Below are 24,592 nucleotides of genomic sequence, written 5' to 3'. Positions count from 1 at the left end.
TCCTCTGCCCTCTGGCTAATGCAAAAATATCAGAGTATGACAGTGAGAATGAAAAATTATTACCACAGAACTCACCAGGGTTCTCAGACATTACTGAATCACTTTGTCCTTCCTTTTCTTTGACTCTCTTTGCTTTGTTTTTAACAGGCCCATCATTCTGTAGTGGTCTCTTTTTACTTCTGTCAATTTCTGCAACCTATACAGGAGAGTTAGAAAACGATGTGTTATCTCTAAACTCAAAACATGATATATTCAAACTAATTTAAGCCTTACCTCTGAATGACAGCAAGGTCCTTGCCATCCTCCTTCCTAGAATTATCTACTTTGAGCTCAGAAAAGACCTATCAGTCAATGGTTTTACCATCATCAAAGACAAGGTAGACACTGACAGGTCATGGGTCTCAGCATCTCAAGCCCTGCTACAATTAATTAGAACCAAGCTGCCACCTTACTTTGCTCAGTCAGCGTTCATTATCTCAAATTACATAACTTGGATTACTGTACCTACACATGTTAATAAAATACCTTCAAAAGAAAAATATTTATTTAGAGGTGAAATCAGATAGACAATGAAAGAACAGTATCATTTCTAAAATATTAATTGTAATTTACATTTTATGTTCATCACTGAAGATGCCACAAGATCATGAACATTTGTTGGTAGGCAGCCTGTCAAAAAAACTTACATCCTTCACCAAATGCCCTCCAAATCACAGGTGGCAAACACAAGGCCCACGAGCTAAATCTGGCCAGCACGGTGTTTCTGCCCAGTGGCAGCGCCGAGTTTTGGTTTAACTGTTAAGTAAAGAGTGGTTACATTTCTACAGTCCTAAAATCACTCTCGGCCCTTTGAAGGCAACCAGGAGGCTGATGTAGCTCCCCGCCCCTGCCCCCATGAAAATGAGTTTGACACCCCTGCTCTAAATGGTGAGTATACAATAAAAACCTGATGAATTCATAAAAATGTAAACTATCATTAAAACAAAAACAGGAAAGAACAAATCACTCTATAGAAAAGATATATAAATTAAGAAAACAAGATTTTAAAGTAGCCAAGCTGTCACCCTCATTAAAACTTAGAGAGTGGTGGAAAGCCAATCTGCAATCACCTTTGACATCCCCAGTTTGAGAAATACTGTACCAGGGACCCAGTGAGGGCTCATCCCTATGGCAGTGCCCAGTAAAAAAATAACAAAAACACAACTACTCATTTTACTCAGTTGAAGAGTGGCACCTAACAAAACCCATATAAATAAGATAAATAAAGCTTCTCTTCAACCTTCAATCCAGGTATAAAAAAAAAAAGAGGGAGGTTGGAGGGTAAAAGAAGTATCCTTTGCCCACACACCCCTTCCCTCATCGGAATGGAAGTCATTAGACCTGAGTTCCTGACTCTGGTCTGCCATTAAGAATCTGCGTGATTCTCAGCCTCAAGTCTATCACCCCAAAGGGAAACTTTAATTTTTGAGTGCACTTAGAATGGAGAATGGCCTAGCTTTCCACGCTTTCACCTGCCCGAATCCCGCCCCTTTCTCTTCCGGCACTGCCCCCTCCCTAATTCTCGCGCACGCGCCCCGTCTCCTCCGGCTCTAACTTAAAGCACCGCCCGGCCCCCTCTCCCCGAAGACCCCGCCCCGTCCTGGACCAAACCCACCACGTGCGGCAACTGAGGTTGAAAAGTGGACGCTGGAGGCGCTGCCGAGTCAAAGTCAGGTTCAGCGTTCACCGCTGCACACCTCGGGGAGGAAGTAGATTTCAGGCTTCCCGTGGACTGGAAGAATCTGCTCAAAACCGCTTGGCTTGCAGGGGATGAGCCAGAGGCAGCCGCGCCGCCAGAAGCTGGCTTTCGGCGCGACATCGTGGGTCAGGGAGTAAGAGCCCGAGGACTAGGCCGAGGAGCGCGAGCGCGCGACCCAGTACCCGGGCGTCAGCGGGGACGAGCACGTCAGGACCCAGCCTCGCGCCGGGGCGGAGGGAGGGGCGGGGGCGGGGGCGGGGTCTCGCGTGCACCAATGAAGCCGACGGGGCGGGGTGGCTACAATTTCGCGCCAAACTTTGTAGAGTACCGTTGTAGCTCGCCATTCAAAGGGTTTTTGTGCCGCCGTTATGGTTCGTTGCCTAAACTGCATCGTCGCTGTGTCCCAGAACATGGGCATTGGGAAGAACGGAGACCTACCTTGGCCTCGGATCAGGTGCCTCCCGGACCGCGGATGGGTTGGTGTGAGAGGGCAAAGGCTGGCGCAAGCTGCCCTTGATTGAGGCAGCTGGGCCTGGTGGCACTGGGCGGACAAGCCGCGGGAGATGGGGTTGAACTAAGCTGCTAGGAGCTGGGCCTGGTCTTCCTTCTGCATCAGGAGCCGGGAGGCCAAGTTACTGATTACCGTCCCGTTTCTGCTGCCCGGCGAGGCATTTTCTCCGCGGCGCCCTGTCCCTTTGCAAAGTCCCAGTCCTGGAGACCACCACCGTCCCGTTTGTTGGGCGCGTTAGAGCTGGAGTTCATGGGGTAAACGTTCTTAGTAACAGTGAGTTTCTCTAACTTGTAGGAATGAACTCAAATATTTCCAAAGAATGACCACAACCACTTCAGCAGAAGGTAATGGGGGATTTTTAAGTGATTGAGATTTCCGAAGAGTCTTGCTAAAGTAAGCTCACCAGTGCAGATTTTACTTAATTGTAAAGTTTTCCATGTTAAACTGGGACCTTTTGTCTTACGATTGATTTATCTTCATGAAGTTCCCGGTGTTTATTAAACTTTTAAGTTCTTTTCTGTGGGCACGAGTACGATTGAGGTATTGCGCAGAAGTGGCAGCTAGGTAAAAATTGGCTCTGGACACCAGAGGAGGCCTTTGGAATAGCAGCCAGAAGAGATGATGAAGCATAAAGAAAGGCAGTGGAAAGGATAAAAGTCCAAAGAACGGTTACATAATACCCGATTTGGAAACCAACAAGGTAAAGGTAATGCCAGGAAGGCATCAAGGATGAACTCTCATATTCTCAGTTTAAGAGTATGGGTGGTATGGAGAGTAGTGTGCAATCGTGATGATTTTGAGGTGCTTGTAGGGAATTCAGGCATACGGTACTAGGTCAATTGACACACTAAGAAGAAGAGGATAACCAAGGAAAAGAATGTGGGATTGGAGAATACCCATTTAAAACCTAAGATGTATATTTGGTCATAGGAGGAGGAGGAGCAGAACAACAGGGAAATAGTCAGAAAGGAGCAGGTGCAACATAACTTTAACAGAACAGGTACAAACTTGGCACTTAGGTCACTGATAGAGACGAGATGGCAAGAGCTTGAAGCTAAAGAATTGGCATGAACCACCCTCTAGTATCCTAAATAATCTGGTAATAGGAAACAAAGTATGGAAAAATACCTAGTCTTAGTACTTGTAGTTTGTAAATATTAGTGTTTTCTGTTTTTAAAAAATCAAGCTAATAATGATTCATTAAGAAAACAGAAAAATGCACTCCTTTTGGTAGTAGTCTGTCACAACATACCAAGAATCAGAACTGTTGCTTTGATCCAGATATCTGACTCACAAGCTTTTTTTCTCCTAAATAATTAAACCAAAAATGGAAGGCATCTGTATAAAGTTTTTAAGTAAAGAAGCCCAAATTGAAAGTATTTTAAGCAAATTGAGTGGACTATTAAGCAGGTATGACTGTAAATCTACAAAGTACACAAATGTGAATACTATTATATCAAACAGTTAAATAGTACTTTTTAGATGTCAGGCATTGCTCTAAGTCTTCAGTCCCCACCATACTAGACATAGAAACTACAGGGTGGGGCAAAAGTAGGTTCACAGTTGTGAGTACACAGAACATAGTTTATTCTTGTATTATTTATTAATTATTATTTTCCATATGAACAATTGTAAACCTACTTTTTCCCCACTCTGTATATTATCTCCATTTTACAGCTATGGGTAACACACAGAAGATTAACATGACTTGCTCAGTAGATAATACAATACATTCAATTTGAACACTGACTCAGAGTCATTGCTTTTCACTACTATATTATACATGACTACAGTTGATTAAAACTGTATTGCATATAAGTTAGATAAAGCCAAAAGGGGAAATAATTATTGTGTTTAGGTAATAAATAGTAAATTTTGGTAAAGCTGTTAAAAATTTTAATTTTTTTGAAGCCGATCCACTAGATGTCAACAGGACAATTATATGTATGCATATACACAAATATGTGAAATTCTATTTCTAAAATATATCTATTCTTTGTATATGACTTTATAGGTAAACAGAATTTGGTGATTATGGGTAGGAAGACCTGGTTCTCCATTCCTGAGAAGAATCGACCTTTACAGGACAGGATTAATGTAGTCCTCAGCAGAGAACTCAAGTAAGTACTGTAAAATAAATTCACCCCCCAAAAAATCGTGTTCCATTTCTTATGTTACAGGTCAGTAAATGTCAAAATAAAATACTATGAATGTAACTATTAATGAAGCTGCTTAATATCATGTAGGTGATTATAGAAAAGGAATAAATAGATATTTATGCCACATAATAACTTACTCTGCTATTTAAGTCACTGATTTTATCTCCTTAAATCTCATTGTAGTGACAGAATCGCAGGTTTCCTTGAACCATTATTCAATTCTCAGTAGGGTCAAATATCAGTTATATAATATAAATTAATAATTCTTTTTAGTTGCACGTAAAATCAAAATACATCTGTTTGGGGACTTGACAAAATTCAGTTGCTATCTCTGGACCCAGCCCTAAATGCAATAAGATATAAATTTTAAGATGGGCAAAAAAATTGGTCATAATCTTGTGCCATATTATTCCTAGTTTACCAAAATACCCAAATAGTATTTTGTACTTCTGTTCTTTACTTTGTGCCTGTAGATTAAAAATTTCAGCATATTGAAATGGTCCTAGAGATCCTAGAAGAAGGGAGTATGTCCATTGGTCTCTGCTAGGAATTTTTCTGCCCTCCAAGCTGACCTAGTTAGTTCCTGATACCTGGAAATGAACAGGAAAGTTGGAGGGTTGGGGGAAGACAATAACATTGAAACTACCCATGAGGCTCTGGCTGGTGTAGCTAGGTGGGCTGAGCGTGGGCCTGCAAACAAAAGGGTCACCAGTTTGATTCCCAGTCAGGGCACATACCTGGGTCACAGGCCATGTCCCCAGTAGGGGGTGTGCTAGATGCAACCATACACTGATGTTTCACTCCCCCTCTTCCTCCTTCCCCTCTCTCTAAAAATAAGTAAAATCTAAAAAGAAAAAAAAAACTACCCATGAAGTCAGCCCCAGTCCTTTTACCTTAACCATGGCTTCCATGTCATTTATTCCACATGTGACTTATGCTGATTTTCTATATTTTTTTGTTGTTTATATTGATCCTAACCCACTAAGATAATTTTCTGAACCTCATGTGTCTGTTTGTTTTGGGGGGTGGTTGGCCTCAATTAGATCTTAAGGAAAAGTTTGGAATTGGCATGGTAATCATTGTTTCTTAAACTACTAATGTAATCAATAAAAAGAATGCAGTCATAAGAAATATCTTATAAGGAATTGACTTACACAGTTGTGGGGGCTGGCTAGGAAGGCCCAAAATTTGTAGGGCAGGCCACTGGGAAGGGGAAGCTAGAACTCTTCAAAGGCTAGAGCTGATGTCTACAGGTAAAATTTCTTCAGAGAAGCCTCAGGCATGTTTTTAAGGCCTTTCAATGGATTGAATCTGGCTCACCTAGAGTAAGGTCATCCAAATAGCAACTTCATAGTGTCTGAATATCTGAGGACTATAGCCTAGCCAAGCGAACACATCAGAGACCATCACACCACAGGAAGAAAATAACATTGCGTAACTATAGGCTAAGGGGGTTCAGGCTTCTATAGATTTTTCTCCCAGATCCCTCTGAGAATGGCATAGGTAAAAACCTGGAAGAAAGTGTGCCAGAATACTTGCATTGATTGTCTCTCAGTGATGAGCAATATGTTGATGTGCATCTTACCATCTGCCTCAATCTTCATACTCTTCTCTTTCTCCCGGTTGCTAGGATATTCTGATTATCTTTTTACTTTGTAGAATCCAAATAACAGACTGTATTGCCATTTTCAGAGATTCTTTAATAACATATTCTTGAATACTACTCAAGTTTATTTATGGCTAGCTTGAGCTGAAACAAACATAAAGAAATCTCAGTGGGAGAGATGTTCGCTTAAGCCAGCAAATCTCCTCAAATGATGAGTCTCATTTCTTCTTTATGACCCTTCTGTGGTATGTGTAATTGGGTTTGGTTGTTTATTATACAAGGTCTATCCAGAAGGCATCCAGCCATGTAATATGAAAAATGGAGACATTTATTGAAGAAGATACAAGAGACATTGCACATAGGACAATAACGCCTCGGTCCCCTTCAAAATAGGCACCTTGGGACCTCACACAGTTCTCCCAATCACCATTGGCTGCCGAGTCGTGTTGTCCTGAATCTCACTGATGGTCTGAAACCTCTTCCCTTTCAAAGGTGATTTTAGTTTGGGGAAAAGCCAGAAGTCACAGGGCACCAGATCTGGGCTATAGGGTGACAGAGTCACCTGAGTGATTTGATATTTTTCAAAAAAACTCTGCTGGACACATGATGCTTGAGCAGGTGTGTTGTTGTGATGAAGCTGCCAATCACCAGTTCTGAATATTCCAATAGTTTCCATGGAGGAATGTTCAAGCTTAATGCAAAATTTGATGCAGATTTGTTGCTCTACTCACTCAGTCATTGCAGATGTGACAGCCACACAGCACACATGCTTGCTTACTCAATGGCATCTACCACCCCCACTGACTAGTACAGTGAAGTCCTTGTTGTTCACACATGTACATTCCAGCCCACTCTCCTTAGCTGCCAGGTTATACCAGTGTAGTACAAACCAGTCTCATATTAACCATGGCTGGACTGTTTCCGGACAGACCCTGTATATTTATATATAACATTTATTGGCGTATTTCACTTTTTATTTATACGCAGAGAGCAACTTTAAAGTCTTTATTATCCAGCATGGCAAGGAAAAGGGGATATCAGTTGGGGGAAAAAAATAGTTTATTTTTTATCCTTCCATCTGTTTCCCTGGTCAGTTGCCAGTGAGCTCCACACATATCCCCAGCACGTACTGTGTCCCAGACACAACTGGGTCTGGAACAAAAGGAGAGATTTGCACATATAAATCATTATTTTTCCTGTAAGTTTTTAGAGACAACCTCTCACCACCACCCTCACCCCCATGGAGGAAGAAACTAAATCCTCAAGAGAATCCCAAAATTTGCTGCCCCATCCTAGTTATTTTAGGTAACTATTTCCTTAATAAGTTCTAAGGGAAAAAAAGCTTTTCCAAGCCTTTCTACACTATCAAGTTATGGCTCTAAAAGAAACACTGTACAGCCACATTTGGAAAACAGATTGGCACTTTCTCAAAAGGTTAAGCACAGAGTTGTAGGTCCCAGCAATTCTCTGTGGTAGAGAAATGAAAACATTAATATAACCACACAAAAACTTGTACACAGATGTTCATAGTAGCATCATAAATAACATCCAAAAATTGGAAACATCCCAAATGTTCATCAGCTGATGAACAACAAACAAAATATGCTGTATCCATACAATGGAATATTTATTATTCAACAATAAAAAATGGTATCTGCTCCAACACAGATGAACCTTGAAAACGATATGCTAATTTAAAAAAGCCAGACACAACAGACCACATGATTCCATTCCTATGAAATATCCAGAATCGGCAAATCCATACAGACGGCGGGTGGGAGAGGAGAGTAACTGATTGTGGGTACAGGGTTTCTTTCCACGGTGATGGCGATGTTCTGAAAATGGACAGTGGTAATGGTTGCACAGCTCCATGAACACACGAAAACGTTAACTGAATCGTACACTTACAAGGTTAATTGTAGAGTATGTGATTTCTCTCTCAATAAAGCATTTCTCAAGGTCCTTGGAATCAAAAGTTAAATTAAGAAACTTTACTGCAATGCTGTAGCTTTGACAGCATCTTTAGGAAATCCAAAATTGTCTCCATGAAATAAGTTGTTATAAATTGTCTTCAATCCAAAAACTACCTAACATGAAATGTTAGATAACATTTTTTGTGGTCTCACTGTCGTATTTTCCAGTGATTAAAACTTTCCCCTCTTCTCAAAGCTGCAGTTCCCTCCCCACTGCTCACGTGCTTGGTACAGCAAAGACTTCCTGTGCTGGCTTCCGCCCTGGCACTATTAACTTTGGTTTTAGGCTTTATTAACTTCAAGCCTTGCTGAACCTCACTTTCCTTATCAGCTAAATGGTATTAATAATGACAGCGTCTTAGGGCAATTTTAAGGACTAATTGAAATTTTATGTTATAAATTTCTGGCACACAGAATTTACCCTACAGATGTCAGGTCCTACTCCCCTGACCTTTGCTGCTTCAGCAAAATAGCCTTGCTTTATAGCTTATAGAAAATATTAATGTTAATGAGAGCACAGTGAACAGCCTCATGACATCATCATTTTCACCTTAACATACCACTTTGTTCTTATGTCCCTTGGTCTTCAGACAAAAAAAAACCCCTTGTATTAAAATCAGCCCTCTCCTCACTCCCATTGCTTTATTCTAGATCCCATTTTTTTCTGTCTTTCAGACTTTGCTCTCTCATCTTACCCTTTACTATTTTAAACCTTACCACAGATTGTTTTTCTTCTACCCTCAACTTCCTTGGAGCTTTCTTGTGTTAAATAAGTTTAGTAACTTTAGTATAAGCCTCAATAATATCTTTGGTGGTCTGTCACTTCTGTGTTTTGCTCATGTTTTTATCTCCTTCGAGACTCAGCTAAGGGATCACACTCCAAGGAGTATTCTGTCTCATTAAGCCACCCAGATGCTGCACCATCTCTTCGCCCATCTAGCATCCTCCACACACCTCCATGACATGTTCTTTTCACTTAATGGCCACTGCTGAGACATTTCTGCACCTGCCATTGCCATCTTTTTGGCACAGGAAGTGCTTTTTTAAAAAAAAAATTATTATTTTTAGAGAGAGAGAAACACAGGGAGGGAAAAACCAATGTGTGGTCACCTCTTGCATGCCCCCTCCTAGGGACCTGGCCTACCACCCAGGCATGTGCTCTGACTGGGAATTGAACCAGCAACCCTTTTGGTTCACAGGCCAGCACTCAATCCACTGAGCCACAGGAGCCAGGGCTAATTTCTATAAATATTTTTAGTGGCCATAGTATTTAATTATGAGATAGAATGTACTTGAATGAATTTTAAATAGTTGAATATCACATTTCTAAAGACTGGGTATGAAAGATGTTAAACTAAACATTTAATCAGAATTTGCATTCTGATTAAATGTGATTGTAGCCTAGGGCTTTTTTTTTTTTTTTTAATGCTTTCCCAATAGTCCCCAGGGAAACTGGGCCAGGATTCCATCTGCCATATCATCTTCTTTGACATCAGACACAGAGGGAAAAAATGTTTATGTGGTACCTGGGGGATAATCAGGTGAGGCTGCTAAAGGCCATAAGACACAGGTGTGAGGGCTCTGCCTAAATGAGGCCATGCTGTCCTGAGATCTGAGGAAACCAGAAACTGGCATCCTTGTCCCCCATGACCACCAGCTGAGAACATATTGTCAGTGTGAGAAGTTGCAGCTCAGGCTCCAACATCAGACTGCTGGAATTCCAATGCCAGGATCACCATTTCCTAGCTCTGTGGCCATTGATTACCTAACCCATCTGCCTCAGTATCATCCTATGTAAAAATGCGCCTGTGTCCTGTGGACCTACACAGGGCTGCTAGTAACATGAGACGGTATGCGTGTAAAGTGCTGCCTGACCCCACTACTTGAGAGAGCAAATGGGCACTTCAATAAATGCTAGATGTTTTCTTCCTAATACAACTATCCATCAGGTAAAAAGCAGCCTCCCCTAAATAGTGCTTTTAAAGAAAGGTATGAAGAATAGTATGGGAGTGCCTGTTATGTGCGCTGTAACTTTTTATGCCACCCCTCTGAGGTAATTCAGGGCTCTACTTTCGAAACGATACCAAGCGTGTCCACACGCTTCTTGACACAGAATTTGTATGCTACTACATACCAACTCCCCATTGTCAGGGAATCCAATCTCTATTGATTTGAAATAATTGAAGGAAATTTAGCAATGAAATAAGTGACAATATTAAGTGCTTGCTCTGTTATTTACTGTGTTAGTTCCTAGGAATTGGGCTGTAAAGAAGCTCGTGAGCTCAGCTGTGCCTCTTCTTTTCTCTCCATCTGGGAGTCCAGTGTTTCCTGTGAAATTTATTTCTAAATACCTAAGTAGCAACATTTGCAGCATTTCCTCCTCCCGTGCCTTTGTTATATCTAAAATCTGCAATAAATCCCTTAACCTGTTCTTTGTTTTCCTTTTCCAGACTCACTACAAAAGAGCAAAGTAGTAGTCTTTAATCCCCTAACCATTTTGAAGCCATTGTTCCATCTTCTGCACAAAATGGTTGTCCTCTTTCTTTAAAGTCCACACCCTTTTATACCACCTTGTAACTCAGTCCACCATCTTTCTTTGTACTCTATCTCCTGTCATTAGTCCTGACTTCAACACCCTCAGTTACTGAAACCACCCCGATTCTGTTTCAGTTACTCTAGGCATTGTTTATTAACTGAACTCTCTTCTCCCCCAACTCCAGATCTGTTTCTTCTGGATTCAGTTCTCCCCCTGAGCAGCATGCTCCAACCTCATCACTGCAGCTGCCCTGGGACCTTAGAGCATCCCGTGGCTCATTTAACCTCTCCCTGGTGTCCATGTCTTTTTCCAACCTTTACTCAAAATGTACTCTTTGTGCCATTTTAACTCCTTTAGAGATGATAAAGAGGGAAATACACTATGTATCAAGGAGGTGAAGGAGCCAAAAGAATGAAAGCTTAATTCTGCATGTCTCTTATTTATAAAGCAAATTGCAATCGTCCACCCAAAAAAAACAGTTGTGGAGTTTGGGAGAGATAGAGCTACTCAGTGTACACCGTGAAATTAGCCTTTTCCTTTTTGGATTTTTAATTACAAAAGTAATGACATGCTCATTTTTTAGTACTTCAAACATTTCTGTATTATTTGAAACAAAATTTCTTTCCCCACTCATGCTGTATTAAGTTTGACCATTTGAAAGTAGTCATTCAATCATACTACTTTTTCCAACATTTTGTCATGAAACTTTCAAATGTAAAAACCTTGACAGTAAACACTTGTGTAGCCACCTCACAGATTCTACCATTAACATTTTACTGCATTTGTTTTGTCATTCATCCATCCCTTCAGTTAGACTTGTTCTTGTTATGCATTTCAAAGTAAATTGCAGGCATTGGTCTGTTTTCCCCTAAATACTTCAGCATATACATCAGTAACTAGAATCCAGTATTTCTTTTTAGTGTTTTCCTTTTGAGATAATTACTACATACAATGAACTATACAAGTATTCAGTGTACGTTTGCTAGGTTATGACAAACATCTGCACCTGTAGAACCCTGTATCAATGATATGAAACATTCCCATAACCCCTAGGACGCTTCCGTATGCCCCTTCCCAGTGATTCTTTGCTCCGTCCCTCCAGCGGTAACTACTATTCTAATTTCTTCCTACCATAAATATCTCAAGATATCAGAAATGTTTTGTTTTTTGATTGACGGTGGACCATACATATACAGATGTGGGTTAAATTATTTATTTGCCATAGGCCATACTGATGTTAACTTTTTTGTTGAAAGGATTCACATTTATGGTTATTTTTGTTTTACAACCATTGCATCCTATATACAAATTATCTGACTAGTACGAATGGCTTTTGTAGAAACTATGTATAATTCTTTTGGTTAACCTCAGGGAACTTCCAAAAGGAGCTCATTTTCTTGCCAGAAGTCTGGATGATGCCTTAAACCTTATTGAGGAACCAGAATTAACAAATAAAGTGGACATGGTTTGGATAATAGGAGGCAGTTCTGTGTATAAGGTAAGTCAAGTTATCTGTAAACATTGTACAAAGCAGTGTTCTACTCTACGGTCTTTCAGCTTCCCTGCCATCTGCACATTGTAAGTCATGAGGAAATATATTATCCCTACACTAAATCAAACGTATTGTCAATTAGAATTATTTGTTTTCTGACACTGTCAAAAATGATACTATGATACTATAAATAAAAATACTTAAATAAGTTTTTAAGTCTTTACCAGTTTATTTCCAATACGAAGTAATTTATGTGTCCAGTACATTCTAAACCCTTCCCTTAGAATCGTGCTTGGACTGTACTGCCTTCTCCCCCCGATGTGCCCTGATACACTGAGTTATCCCTTCTCTTCAGGGTTAGTGTGTCTCTTCCTGAGAAAGTGATGAGCTCTCGGTTGATACGTACTGGCCAGATGTGTCTGAGTTTGTTAAAAGCAGACAATAGTGCCTCGACAATTTTCACGTAATGTGAGGGGATGGGAAAAGTATTATTTTATATCATAAGGGAAAACAGTAGATAAAGGAGAAAATGTTCCTCATTCTTGACTTGTAGCTTTCAAAAATTTTGAGGATAATAAAAGGAATTTTCTTACTCTTTTAAAATACTCACGAGAGATTAACATTTACAGGGAGGGGAAAAATCAGTCTCTACCCTTTGTGGGCTTGTGGTAACGTAGGTACACTGAAATCATTTGAGAAAAAAGGCATACCAGGATCTTAGATGGGGTTACAAAAATACTGTTTTTTAGGTTCCTGTTTCTACAACCTTTTAAACAATAAAAATACTGAAATTCACTTATATAATTTGATATATCTATATGTCGTAAATGATAAGAAAGTAGAACCTCCAGGTTATAATTTTGCATTATCCGCCCACCTCACATCACAATAGCTTGTGGAGCTGCTCTTCTCACAGGCCGAACTGGGACTACTAGCCTGTTTTTGTAAACAAAGTTGCATTGGAACACAGCCATGCCATTGGTTTAGTATTGTCTGTGGCTGCTTTTGCCTAAAAGGTAAAAGAAACCATATGACCCACAAAGCCTAAAATATAGGGTGCTATAGTGATGCAAAGGGTACCATCTGACCTTTTGCATCACTAACTTTGACATAGACTTTCAGATGCTGCTGTGGTTAGTCGATTCAATTTTCCTAATTTTGGGTTCAGTGAGAATTGGTAGAACATTTATTTGTTTGGGGCAAGAGAATAAATAATATAATACTACAAGCCACAGAGTTGAAAATAAAAAGTCATTTATTTTATGCCCTTATTTGAAAATTTAAAGATAACAAACAACATTTGAAATTATATTTCTATGTGTGTATATATTGTTGCTTTTTCAGTCAAGAGTTACTGCTTCCTCGGAGCTGCACTTAGGACTCATGATTTTGTGTCGACAGTACTGCAGGCAGTAGTTAGAAAAGTCATTAACAATATGAAGCAAAACACAATCATTAGCAACAAGAGGCAGAATAAATTACCTACAAGCATTGTAACTATCTCCTGAGAAATGGAAGCATTATTAAATTTTGTGTAAATGTACTATGTATGCCCTTGGGATTTTCATTAGCCAGGGTCTCATGAAATTATACTATCTTACCCATATATGCATATGTAAATTTTTCTATAGCCAGTAACTAGATCATTCGGGTTCTTATTTCCTAAACCACCAGTGAGGAAAGACAAAACTGAATGCTTAAATGAAAAAAGAGTTCATGTAAGCAAACAGATGCCAGAATATAGTTTAACTCACTCTCATAGTTATCGATAACGATTAGTGCCATTCTCAACACAACTAGGGCATACTTTGCAGCGCTACAAAGTAAAGAAGAGGGTATTTAAATAGCATTCTTTGGGGGTATCAGGTTATGTAGCATGTATTTACACCCAGTACAAACTTGACTACATTATTAAACAAAAATCTTGCATTTCTATTTCTTTTGACACAGATAAATAAGGAAATTGATGACTTTTGTTTTATTTCAAAGGAAGCCATGAACAGGTCAGGCCATGTTAGACTGTTTGTGACGAGGATCATGGAGGAATTTGAAAGTGACACATTTTTGCCAGAAATTGATTTGGAGAGATACAAACTTCTCCCAGAGTAAGTATCTGAAGCACTTCTAGATTTCCAGCTTACAGACTATAGGAAAGAGTATGTCTACACATTGAATTTGGGGTAGCAATATATTTTACATACAAATACTATAGAAATTTTTGGAAATCTGCTTTAACAGACTTGGGAATGTTCAAGTTTTAATGATTTTACTGAAATCTAAAGTAGTACTTAGTTCATCCTGTGGGATCTGTGTTTAGCCTCAAACACTGAGCTGGGCATTGGGGAGAGTATTTACCCAAACAGATGCCGTTCACTCTTCTCCAGGAGGTCATATTTTGTAGCAGACAGGTAGAGTGGCAAATAATAGATAAACACCAAAAGAGTTGCCATGTGGAGAATTGAAATGCAGTGATACGATAAATAACTCCATAGTCTGAGAAGTTCTTTCTGAAGAGTGATGTCTCCACTAGTATCTAAATGACAAGAAGCCAGCCATGCAAAGAGTGGGGAAGAACATTCTCAGACACCAGAAATAGCCAGTGCAGAGACCCGATGGCAGGAACAAGCTTGGCATGTTGGGCATTGTGAGCAAGGGGAATGCCCAAAGGGATCAGACCAAATGCAGGTGTAGAGGGTCCTGAATTGAGTGATATTGTTGTAGCTATTTATGAAGAATGGACCGGGACAGGAGTGAGGCTAGGAAACCAGTTAGGTACAGTAGTTCAAGTGAAGGATGAAGGGACTTAGGTAGCAGTGGTAGAGATGGAAAGAAGACTTTACACTTGCTTTACTATGTAGTTGTGATTTTCGCATGAAACTGCCTGATTTTGAAAACAAATAGCATTTTTGCTAAAAACACTTTTCAGCTTTAAGATTAATTGTATCAACACTTTCAACTAGCTTTTAACATTCTTTTAAATATCTTCAGTTGAACTCAGCCATTATTCTTTGAGTGTGTTTTTATAAATACCTCCTAAAAACATTCAAAGCCAAGTATGAATAAATGAATGGCTTAGCTTTAAAATAATAGTTTATAGAGTAATAGGTAGTAGTTTTGAATCAAATGAAACATGTGACAGATTTTCTGGAGCTCTTAACTAGCTCTGAACAGCTCAAGTTCAGGCTTTTGCTTACAATTTCCAAAGATGACTGCTTAGAAAAGTCACTCTTACTAATTTCATATATACTTATGTAAAAGTGTGTGTGTTTCTTTGCCGCACTGTATATATTTCCTTTCTCTTTGCTAACTAACAAAAGAGTAGACGACTGTGTGAATCGGCTTCATACCAAATACCCTCCCAAACCCTATTCTCAATCAGACCTCTTCCAAAGCTCTGACCCTTTACATCCCTGATAACTTAAACACCATTCTGGCTTTCCGACTCTTAGAAATGAAATATTTAACATGTTTACTGAAAAGTGATTCACACATCACAAATTCACCATTGAAGGTATATAATTCAATGGTTTTAGTATACTCACAGGATTGTGCCATTATCACCACAATCTAAGTTTAGAACATTTTCATCATCCACCATAAAAAACATGTACCAGTTAGTGGTCATTCTCCATCCCCTACCCTCCTAGCCCCAGAAACTATTAGTCCATTTTCCATCTCTATAGAGACGCCTGGGGAATGGGCTTCTTTCACTTGCATACCACCTTTAAGTTCATCCATGCTGTAATACAGGGGTGGACAAAAGTAGGTTTACAGTTGTGAGTATATGAAACACAGTTTATTCCTGTATTATTCTTTATTATTGTGTTATTTTCCATATGAACAACTGTAAACCTACTTTTGCCCATCCCTGTATATATCAATATTTGCCTCAGATTTTCTCCCATTATATGCATTGTTATATACTTTCTTTATACTCCCATTACACTTTCTTTTTTTAAAACGTTTTTTTAATTTGTACTTTTTTCTTTTCACTTTCTTCATAATACCATTTGTAACAAAGGTTTTTAATTTTGACGTACATTATTTCTATTTTTTCTTTGGTCATTTGTCCTTTTGGTGTTACACCCAAGAAACCATGGCCTAATCCGAGCTCACAGGGATTTACACCTATGTTTTCTACTTAAATGTTTTATAGTTTTAACTCTTACGTTAAGTCTATCTATGGTCCATTATAGGTAATTTATGTATGACGTAAGGAATGAATCCAAGTTCATCCTTTTATAAGGGCTATCTAGTTGCCCTAGCACCATTTGCTGAAAAAAACTATACTTTCCCCCACTGAACTGTTTTGACACCCTCATCAAAAATCAGTAGACCGTAAATCTGAGGGTTCATATCTAAACTCTCAGTTCTCTTCCATTAAATGTCTGTCCTTATGCCAGTACCACACTGTCTTGATTAATGCCACTGTGTAATAACTTCTGAAATCAGAAACTGCCATCCTCCAGGTTTGTTCTTTTTCAAAATTGTTTTGGCTATTCTGGGTCCTTTGCATTTCCGTATGAATTGTATGACCAGCTTGTCAACTTCTTACAAAAAGCAAGCTAGGATTTTGATAGGGATTGTCCTGTATCTTTGCATCTCTTTGGAGGGTACTGCCAAACCATGAACACATGTCTTTCTGCTTGTTTAGGACTTCTTTAATTTATTTCAGAAATGTTTTGTAGCTTTCAGTGTACAATTATTTTATTTTCAAACTGTTCACATAAAAATACAGTTGGTTTTTGTGAAGGATTAGTCTTATATCCTGCAACCTTGCTCAACTAATTAGTTTGAACTGTTAGTAAATTCCTTAAGTTTCTGTATACAGGATATATTAATATCATTTGCAAGCAGAGATGGTTTTGCTTCTTCCATTCCAATCTGGATGTTTTTAATTTCTTTTTCTTGCCAAATTGCCTTGGCTAGGACCTCCAGCACAAAGCTGAGTAGAAATGGCAAGGGCAAGACATAGAGGGAAAGCATTCAGTTTTTTACTACTGAGTATGATGTTATCTGTGGGTTCTTCACTGATGCCCTTTATCGCATTGTAGATCTCTTCTACTTATACTTCATTGAGTGTTTTTTTAATCATGAAGTGGCATTGGACTTTATTAAATGCTTTTTTCCTGAGTCTATTAAGATTATTTGGTTTTTGTTTTTAATAAGACAAAATACACTAATACTTAATACACTATTACATTGCTTGGTTTTGTGTTACATTGCTGGAAGTAATGTGTAGTAGCCCTTTTTGTGTATTCCTAGATTCAGTTTGCTAGTATGTTGTTGAGGATTTTTTCATTTATATTCATAAGGGATATTGCACTTTAGTTTTTGTTGTTGTTTTGGGGTTTTGGTAATGTCTTCACCTGGTTTTGGTGTCAGGATAATACTGGCCTCATAGAGTGAGTTGAGAAATGCTCTCTCTCTCCTATTTTTTTTTCAAGGAATGGTGAAGAATTGGTATTAATTCTTATTTAGATGTCTTAGAAAAATGTACTGGTGTATAGATTCAGATAGGAGATTGCCGTATAAATCCAAAATCCAAAAAAAATGCATTCAAAATGGACCTTCTAAACAGAACTATTAAAAGAAAATGAAAAGTCCTTGTTTCCATTGCACAGTTTGACTGTCCTCTTGCTTTCAAGCCTGTGCCAACATGATAACGACAGCCTCTTTAACTCGGGGTGGAAAGAATCCCCTAAGCAGAGGTCTGGAGTAGGCTATCTTTCTCCAAGTAGAGAAGGAGGAAATCTCTGAAGACAAAAGGAATATACTTTATCCCTGGAAGTCTGTAACATTGCTCAATTCTTAAGATGTTTTCTCTCCAAATATCTGTACCTTTGAGAACTTAGAATTGCTCCCTACTGTCCAGAAATGAACTCTGCATTCTTTTTTGTTCCCCATAGCAATCACTTAATGTATACCCCCATTTGCCCAATCAGTAGGCTTCTCATGGATTCATAGGTTTCAGTTCAAACAGTCTTTTATTAACACCATACTTCCCGGTAATAAAAGCACTAGTATAATGAAATCAAGATGAAGAAGGAGGACATTTGTAAAGAATAAAGAGAATAAAATTAGAGTATAGATGAAGCCACAAATGGTGGAAACCCAAAAGCACAAGTTAATTTTTTTAAAGATTTTATTTATTTTTAGAGGCGGGGGGGGGGGGGGAGGGAAACAGAGAGGAATAGAAACATCAATGTGTGGTTGCCTCTCACATGCCCCCTATGGAGACCTGGCCTGCAACCCAGGCATGTGCCCTGACCGGGAATTGAACCAGTGACCCTTTGGTTTGCAGGCCTGCACTCAATCTACTGAGCCACACCAGCCAGAGCAGAAGAAGTTAATTTTAACAAAGTAACATGTGTTTACCTTGTATCTGCCTCACCACCACCACCACCGCCACTGGGGGCCATTGTCTGTGCAGTTGTTCTTTTGACAGCACCATGCCAGCCTGCCCTCTAAGCTCTGCCCTCATCCATCCTGCCAGAAGAAATCTGCCTGTATATCTCAGACTGTTTCACGCTAGGCTCCAACCGAACCACCAGACCCCAATATTTTATGCCAGCGGCCTTTTGTTTAATGAGTCTCAAAGAGGCCTCTTTTTCTAGTTACTCACCTTTCGTGTGACCATTCCATAAAAGAGGATAAAAGACCTAGGCCTTGGAGGCAGTAGTTGGCTCCAGAGTTGGGACAGATGCTCCTTATGGACAACCACAAGTAGGTTTCGGACAGGCTGATGTTTCCTCTTCTTACATTCTCTTTTTTTTTTTTTTTTTTTTTAAGATTTTACTTATTTATTTTTGGAGAGAAAGGAAGGGAAGGAGAAAGAGAAGGAAAGAAACATCGACATGTGGTTGCCTCTCAAGCACCCCCTACTGGGGCCTGGCCCACAACCCAGCGTGTGCCCTTGACCGGGAATGGAACCCATGACTGGTTCACAGGCTGGCACTCAATCCACTAAGCCACACCAGCCAGCACTGATGTTTCCTCTTCTGTCCTCATTACTTCCTGACTGTCCAACAGGACCCTGGCATATCTGTCCACTTGTTTGTACACCTCTCTCCTCCTGAGGCTATGGTTTCTATGGCATCTTCATTTTGTTTTAGTTATGCTTTGTCTCCTATAGATAACTGTTGCAAGAACTATATTCACCTATTTCTTAGACTTTCCATCAAATCACCTCTGTATTATTCTCACGATGCTTTGTCAGTTCAGATCTTATGTTTCTTTTATTCACTGGCTTCTGAAATGCTTGAAGATTCTAGAGGGGAATCTCTATCTTGGTGATTCATAACAAATAGGAGGTTTTTCCTTCAAATCCTGTTAGACTTAAACTCAGTTCAAATGTAGCTCTTAGGCAATTTGCTCTTCAGAAAAATTAAGAATTATGGTTATGAGGTGGTTATAATCATGAAAACAGACTGAATGTGTGAATATTATGGAAAGTAAAATTAATCTTAAGCAGAATTAAATTTTAGTTTTACAGAGAAGATTATCATTAAGACTATGACTAGTGACCCTGTCCAGCCAGTAGCTATTTCTAAATTCTTATTCGTGGTTTTAGAAATAACTTTGATACTTTACTTTTATCTTATTAACTGACAATCTAGACAGTCTTGATATACACACAAAAATATACATGTTGTTTTTGGTGACTTATTCCAGATATATTAAAATTATGGTTAAAAGTTGGCCTACTAAAATCATTTTTTTTCTTTTTTCTTTTAATTTTAAAATCATTTCTTTAGAAAATAAAAACTATCCTGTTACTAAAACAAACAGCTCAGAAAATGGTTAGTAAATAGAAACATAGCCTCTTCCTCTGAAATATAAATTATTCAAGAAAAAAATCTTTCTTTTCCTTATTATGCTGTTATTTCATGTATATAGTTGTTTTTATCAGAATGTCATAATTTAATTAGTCAACAAAAGTTTGATATCTCTTATTGGTCAGTATTGTGCTGGATGTCACAAGAGACTTAAATTTTTTCCTGTATTATCCCTGCTGGCAGTGACTTTAGGAAATAGGGGAACAAAACAAACTCCTAATATTAATAGATATCATGTGTAGAGCACTTAATGTAATGTGCTCACAATACTAAATTCTTTATAAGGATGAAGACTTTTTATTGACAGCCAAGTATCACACAGCAGAACCAGAGTCAAACGGAGTCAGTAAAGCAGGTTCCTGCCCCACCTGGACCGGAGTGGGACGAGCCCACACAGCACAAAGGAAGTGCGGCAGCATTCGTGTTGGAGACTAGAGGGGTCAGGACAGCCTTCAGTGAGAGACCTGGGTTTGGGTTCTTTTGTTGGTGGTTGTATTTTGTTTTTCTTTTCCTCACACAGGAAAGCTGATACCAAATCAAAGACTTAACAAAATGTTAAGAAATGTATTAACTGGGTGATAGAGCGGAAAGATAAAAGAGAAACAGCTAACATCAGTTAGTGTTTGGGAGAAGAATTAGGAATCAGAAGGAAAGGAGAAGAAATTACACTTTTTGTTTTTTAACTTTCTGTACAGTTTGAAATTTGTCTTCTGTTTATTTATGTAGTATATTTGCATAACCACCAAGCTTAACAGTGGATTTTATGCCTTTTGGCTGAGAATCAGGGAAGTTATCTTTTTAATTGATATATTATTTAATTATATATCTATTTCTTTAACAGGTACCCAGGTGTTTTTTCTGATGTCCAGGAGGAGAAAGGCATTAAATTCAAATTTGAAGTATATGAAAGGAATGATTAATATGAAGATGTTCTCTGATTCATTTCAAGTTGTTCCCCAACCCCTCCAAACAATTAATGTATTTAATATTAGAAAAAGACAGTTCTGTCCTGGCTGATGTGGCTGAGTGGGTAGAGCACCAGCCTGTGAACCAAAGGATCGCCGGTTCGATTCCCGGTCAGGGCGCATGCCTGGGTTGCAGGCCAGGTGCCCAGTAGGGTTTGCAACCATACATTGATGTTTCTCTCCCTCCTTGTCTCTTTCCCTTCCTCTCTCTTGAAAAATAAGTAAATAAATAAACCTTTTTAAAAAAAATAGAAAAACAGACTTTTGTTGACTCTAGATCTATGGATAATTATTTATAAGCAATGTGTTTTTATTAGTCAATCTTAACTAGATTTGGTTAAGATTAATCTTAACTGTGCTCTATATCAGATACCATTTGTGAAACATTTCTTGCTGTAACTGTCTGAATGTCCATCGAGGGCCAGCATTAGGTCCCTAGCACCTGCCCAGGGTAACATAGTACCCAGGCACCACAGTGGGAGAGTCTGCTGGTAGGGTGAGTTGAAACCCTGGCCTATAGAGATAGAACCTTGTCCAAATATCAGAAATGAATTATAAACAGATAGTTACAACTCAACTATTAAAAGAAAATTAGGTCAAAATGGGGACCATGAATTACTCTGTGCATATCACACTTCTAAAAAATGTTCTGTTCACTCGGAATCAGTAAGTTGAGAACTGCAGTATATTTCGTAGGGATAGTAAAGAGGCAAGTACAAGACTACCTTTGTGATGATTAAAAGAGGTGTGGAGACCTTTACAATCTCTGTTTCTGATCTTGAGTGAGATTCCATAGGATGACACAATGAAACAAGAATGGGCTGGTTTTCATGCAAAAAAGTAATCCAATAAGAAGCATATGGTTAAAATTAAATATTTAAAGAGAATGGATATTCCTAGAAACCAAAAATTAGTAAGTTAGAAAATAAACTTCATATAATTAAAAAATGAATATTAAAACCTGTTTTACCCATCATGTTTGCAAATACTTGAATTTTTTAGGTGTCCAAAGAAATAGCATTTTCTGCCTTGTAAATTGGTACAGCCTTTTTAGACAATATCAATTAAAATTCAAAACAACCTAGGCTTGGACCCAGAACTTCCAGAAATTAATCCTGAACAAAGAGATGGGCCCAAGAGTGTTTGTTGGACCATTTTCTTGATTTGGAATAGTAGTCAAAATTTTTAATGTAGGAAAAATTATACACTAAACTGCTGAGTATCACAATTGGATGTGTTATTTTATGTATTAGGTACGTCTATTGTGATTAGATTCTTTGAAATATGTGCTTATTTTCATGAAAAATTAAGCTGGTAAGTTGAGCCTTTTACATTCAGCAGTAAGATTAGATACAGAACATCAGAAGTAAAAAGGAATTTCCTAAATATCTTTCATAGAGGGGAAAAATATCACACAGAAGATTAGAAATCAATACTGCATAAGATTTACAAACCACAAAAAAAAAATGCGCTCTCTGCAAAGAACATAATCAGGAAACTATTAGTATCCAGAATTTTTAGAACTCAAGATATTAATAAGAAAAAGAAGTAAGCTGTTTGGAGAAGAGGAAACTCAAGTGCCATGAACACATGCACAGACATACATTCCCTTTAGTAACTGGGACATGCAAATTCAAACTGCAGTAAGGTACCATTCCAGGTGTGGCATTCTCACCAATACTTGACACTCAGCCTTTCTAAATGTTGACTATTAAGGATGAAGATGCACACACCTCTTGAGCCAGCAATTCCACCCACAGGTAAATACCAAGAGAAAACCTACATATACATACGAAGAGAACTGTAGAAATACGTTACAGTCTTGTCTTAGTTGAAAAACGAAAAACAACCTGGAAGGCCAGCAACAGGAAAATGCATACATTAGTGTCTTAGATTGGGTTTCCCCAAAAGCAGATCCCAAGACTCAAATTTAAATGAAGCACCAGTTGGTATGTAGAAAAGGGAAACTTGGAAGGCAAGCCAGTACAAGGTCCGTGAGCAGGTTCCTGTTGGGTAACAAGCTCAATACTACTGAGATACCTTCTGAGAAGTGGAGGGGAAGAAAACGAGTATTTATCCCCTACTGATCCTTGGGGGCTATTCCCAGGGTCACCGGCGCCCTGGCCTGTGGATGGACTGAACATACTTCAGCTGTTAGAGCTCCCCGGGTGTTTGATTGAGAAGGCGCTGGCCTGCAGAGGGCCGGTCAATGCTAGACATTTAAAGCAATTCCATGCTTATGATTATGTGTGTAAGATCTACATTCTTCTGTAGTAAAAAGGTTTGTTAAATTATTTTAGAATTTTAAAAACTACAGAAGCAGAAAGGCCAATTAGAAGTTCAGGTACAGGATGATGGTAACTTGGATCTGAGGGTTGAATATAGTAAAAAACTGACTCAGGATACATTTTGAAGTTAGAGGTAATACAATTTTCTGATGGAGTTTGGTTTTGGTTTTGGACCCACCAAATTTGAGATGCTTAGAAGGAAGGAGAGAGGGAATAAAAGAAAAAACAATAAGGTCATGCCTTAAATTCTGAGAAGAAAGTTATTTCCAACTGATAAAACAATACTTAGCCAAGTAATCAAGTACAGTTGAGGTTAGGGCAAGACAGAGCAGGGGACTTTTTAGTTTTTACTTAGATTTTTGGAACCATTTGATTTTATTTAACTTTTTAAATTTATTTAGTAAATACAGTTATTTCTTATTAAGTGGTACTTAGTTCATAAGTGGTAGCCTCCTGTTATTCTTTGGACACCTCACATGAAATTTCAAAGACTTATGGCAATTCATCTCCACAGTCAGCCTAAAAATGTAGAAAGAAAAACATTAAATCAGCTAAGGGTCCCACAAAATTCCAAAGACCAGTTACTGGGAAACCATCAGCCTTTCTCTCATGGTGCCTGGTTTGTTCATCTTTCAAGAGAGAGTCAAAGTCTTACTTTTTCCAGACTGATTTATGAAACAATAAGGTGATGATAATTTGAGGCAAAAATCTAAGTAAAACACGAACATGTGCTAAACATTCAGGTTAGCACAGTGGGATTGAAATTATGTAACAATGGCCACATCCAAACAGCCATATTTCTCAAAATGTCACCCCTGGTACCCGTGTAAGGCATTTGTAACAAACAGCCCTGATGATCCTGAAGACTGGGTTGAAAATCACTGAGTTAGAGTGCTGGTAAGGAAGAAAAACAACTGAAATTTTATTTGTGGGCTCTAGGGAATCTAAATAAAACAAAACAAAAACCAGCAAATTACAAGAAGTCAATCTGTTTGAAACTGGAGAAAATAAAATTACAAATATTAGATCTACATGTTGATCTATTTTAAGAACTGAAGGCTTATTAAATATGTAATAAAATACATATGAAAGTAATTATCAGTAGCTCAAGAAATACACAGTAAGCAAACTTGGTAACACATGTCCTATGACAAGATTTTTTTTATGTTAATAAAACTAAAAACTATACAGCAATGACCTAATTAAGCAACATAACTTGACAAGGGAAAGGTTGGCAGGCCAGCTCTTTTTCTGAAAGAGTTCAGAAGAATAATGATTTTTGGAAGACTGAACCATGTGATCAAGGATGTTCCATCTGGGAGATAAAAAGAAATCCATAATTAAATGAGTGCCCAGAATAGAATTAGAGACTCGATGAAAGATACCACTCATGAAGGGGATGGAACCTCTGGCCAAACAGAAAAGAAGCCCTAAAAATCAGCCTGATGCTGTGCTGTTCCTGTGACAAAGGTGAAATCACATCAGT

The 24,592-nt window shown here is 38.5% G+C and overlaps 2 protein-coding genes across 6 annotated transcripts in view; one reads left to right on the top strand and one right to left on the bottom strand.

Moving 5' to 3' along the window:
• Nucleotides 1-1,979, bottom strand: part of MSH3 (mutS homolog 3) — a 138,874-nt gene extending 136,895 nt beyond the window's left edge. For 2 of the 3 annotated variants that reach the window (XM_036020474.1, XM_036020476.1), the window contains exons 1-2: nucleotides 1,655-1,979; nucleotides 64-196 (exon numbers count right to left, since the gene is read on the bottom strand). In XM_036020474.1, the coding sequence (XP_035876367.1) occupies nucleotides 64-196; nucleotides 1,655-1,858 (337 nt within the window). In that variant the 5' untranslated portion in view covers nucleotides 1,859-1,979. The remainder of the gene's footprint in view (nucleotides 1-63; nucleotides 197-1,654) is intronic. The other variant, XM_036020475.1, reaches the window with a different exon arrangement.
• On the top strand, nucleotides 1,679-20,835 carry DHFR (dihydrofolate reductase). 3 transcript variants are annotated; one of them, XM_036020477.1, is made up of 6 exons: nucleotides 1,679-1,702; nucleotides 2,544-2,593; nucleotides 4,264-4,369; nucleotides 11,895-12,021; nucleotides 14,005-14,120; nucleotides 20,695-20,835. In XM_036020477.1, the coding sequence occupies exons 2-6, from the start codon at nucleotides 2,569-2,571 to the stop codon at nucleotides 20,771-20,773; spliced, it is 453 nt and encodes a 150-aa protein (XP_035876370.1). In that variant the 5' UTR covers nucleotides 1,679-1,702; nucleotides 2,544-2,568; the 3' UTR covers nucleotides 20,774-20,835. The 3 variants fall into 3 exon arrangements, with proteins under 3 accessions (XP_035876370.1, XP_028369816.1, XP_035876371.1); XM_028514015.2 differs by lacking the exon at nucleotides 1,679-1,702 and adding an exon at nucleotides 2,044-2,192; XM_036020478.1 differs by lacking the exons at nucleotides 1,679-1,702; nucleotides 2,544-2,593 and adding an exon at nucleotides 2,053-2,192.
• The last annotated feature ends 3,757 nt before the right edge of the window (nucleotides 20,836-24,592 follow it).

The sequence above is a fragment of the Phyllostomus discolor genome, chromosome 3 (assembly GCF_004126475.2).
Source record: "Phyllostomus discolor isolate MPI-MPIP mPhyDis1 chromosome 3, mPhyDis1.pri.v3, whole genome shotgun sequence".
NCBI classification, from domain to species: domain Eukaryota; kingdom Metazoa; phylum Chordata; class Mammalia; order Chiroptera; family Phyllostomidae; genus Phyllostomus; species Phyllostomus discolor.
The sequence above is the reverse complement of the archived record's forward strand: the minus strand, read 5'-3'. Positions and strand labels throughout refer to the sequence as shown.

Coding starts and splice junctions, on each gene's coding strand:
- DHFR (XM_028514015.2), top strand. CDS start 2,107: ATGGTTCGTTGCCTAAACTGCATCGTCGCTGTGTCCCAGAACATGGGC. Junction 4,370..11,894: donor GTCCTCAGCAGAGAACTCAA/GTAAGTACTGTA, acceptor GGTTAACCTCAG/GGAACTTCCAAAAGGAGCTC. Junction 14,121..20,694: donor AGATACAAACTTCTCCCAGA/GTAAGTATCTGA, acceptor TTTCTTTAACAG/GTACCCAGGTGTTTTTTCTG.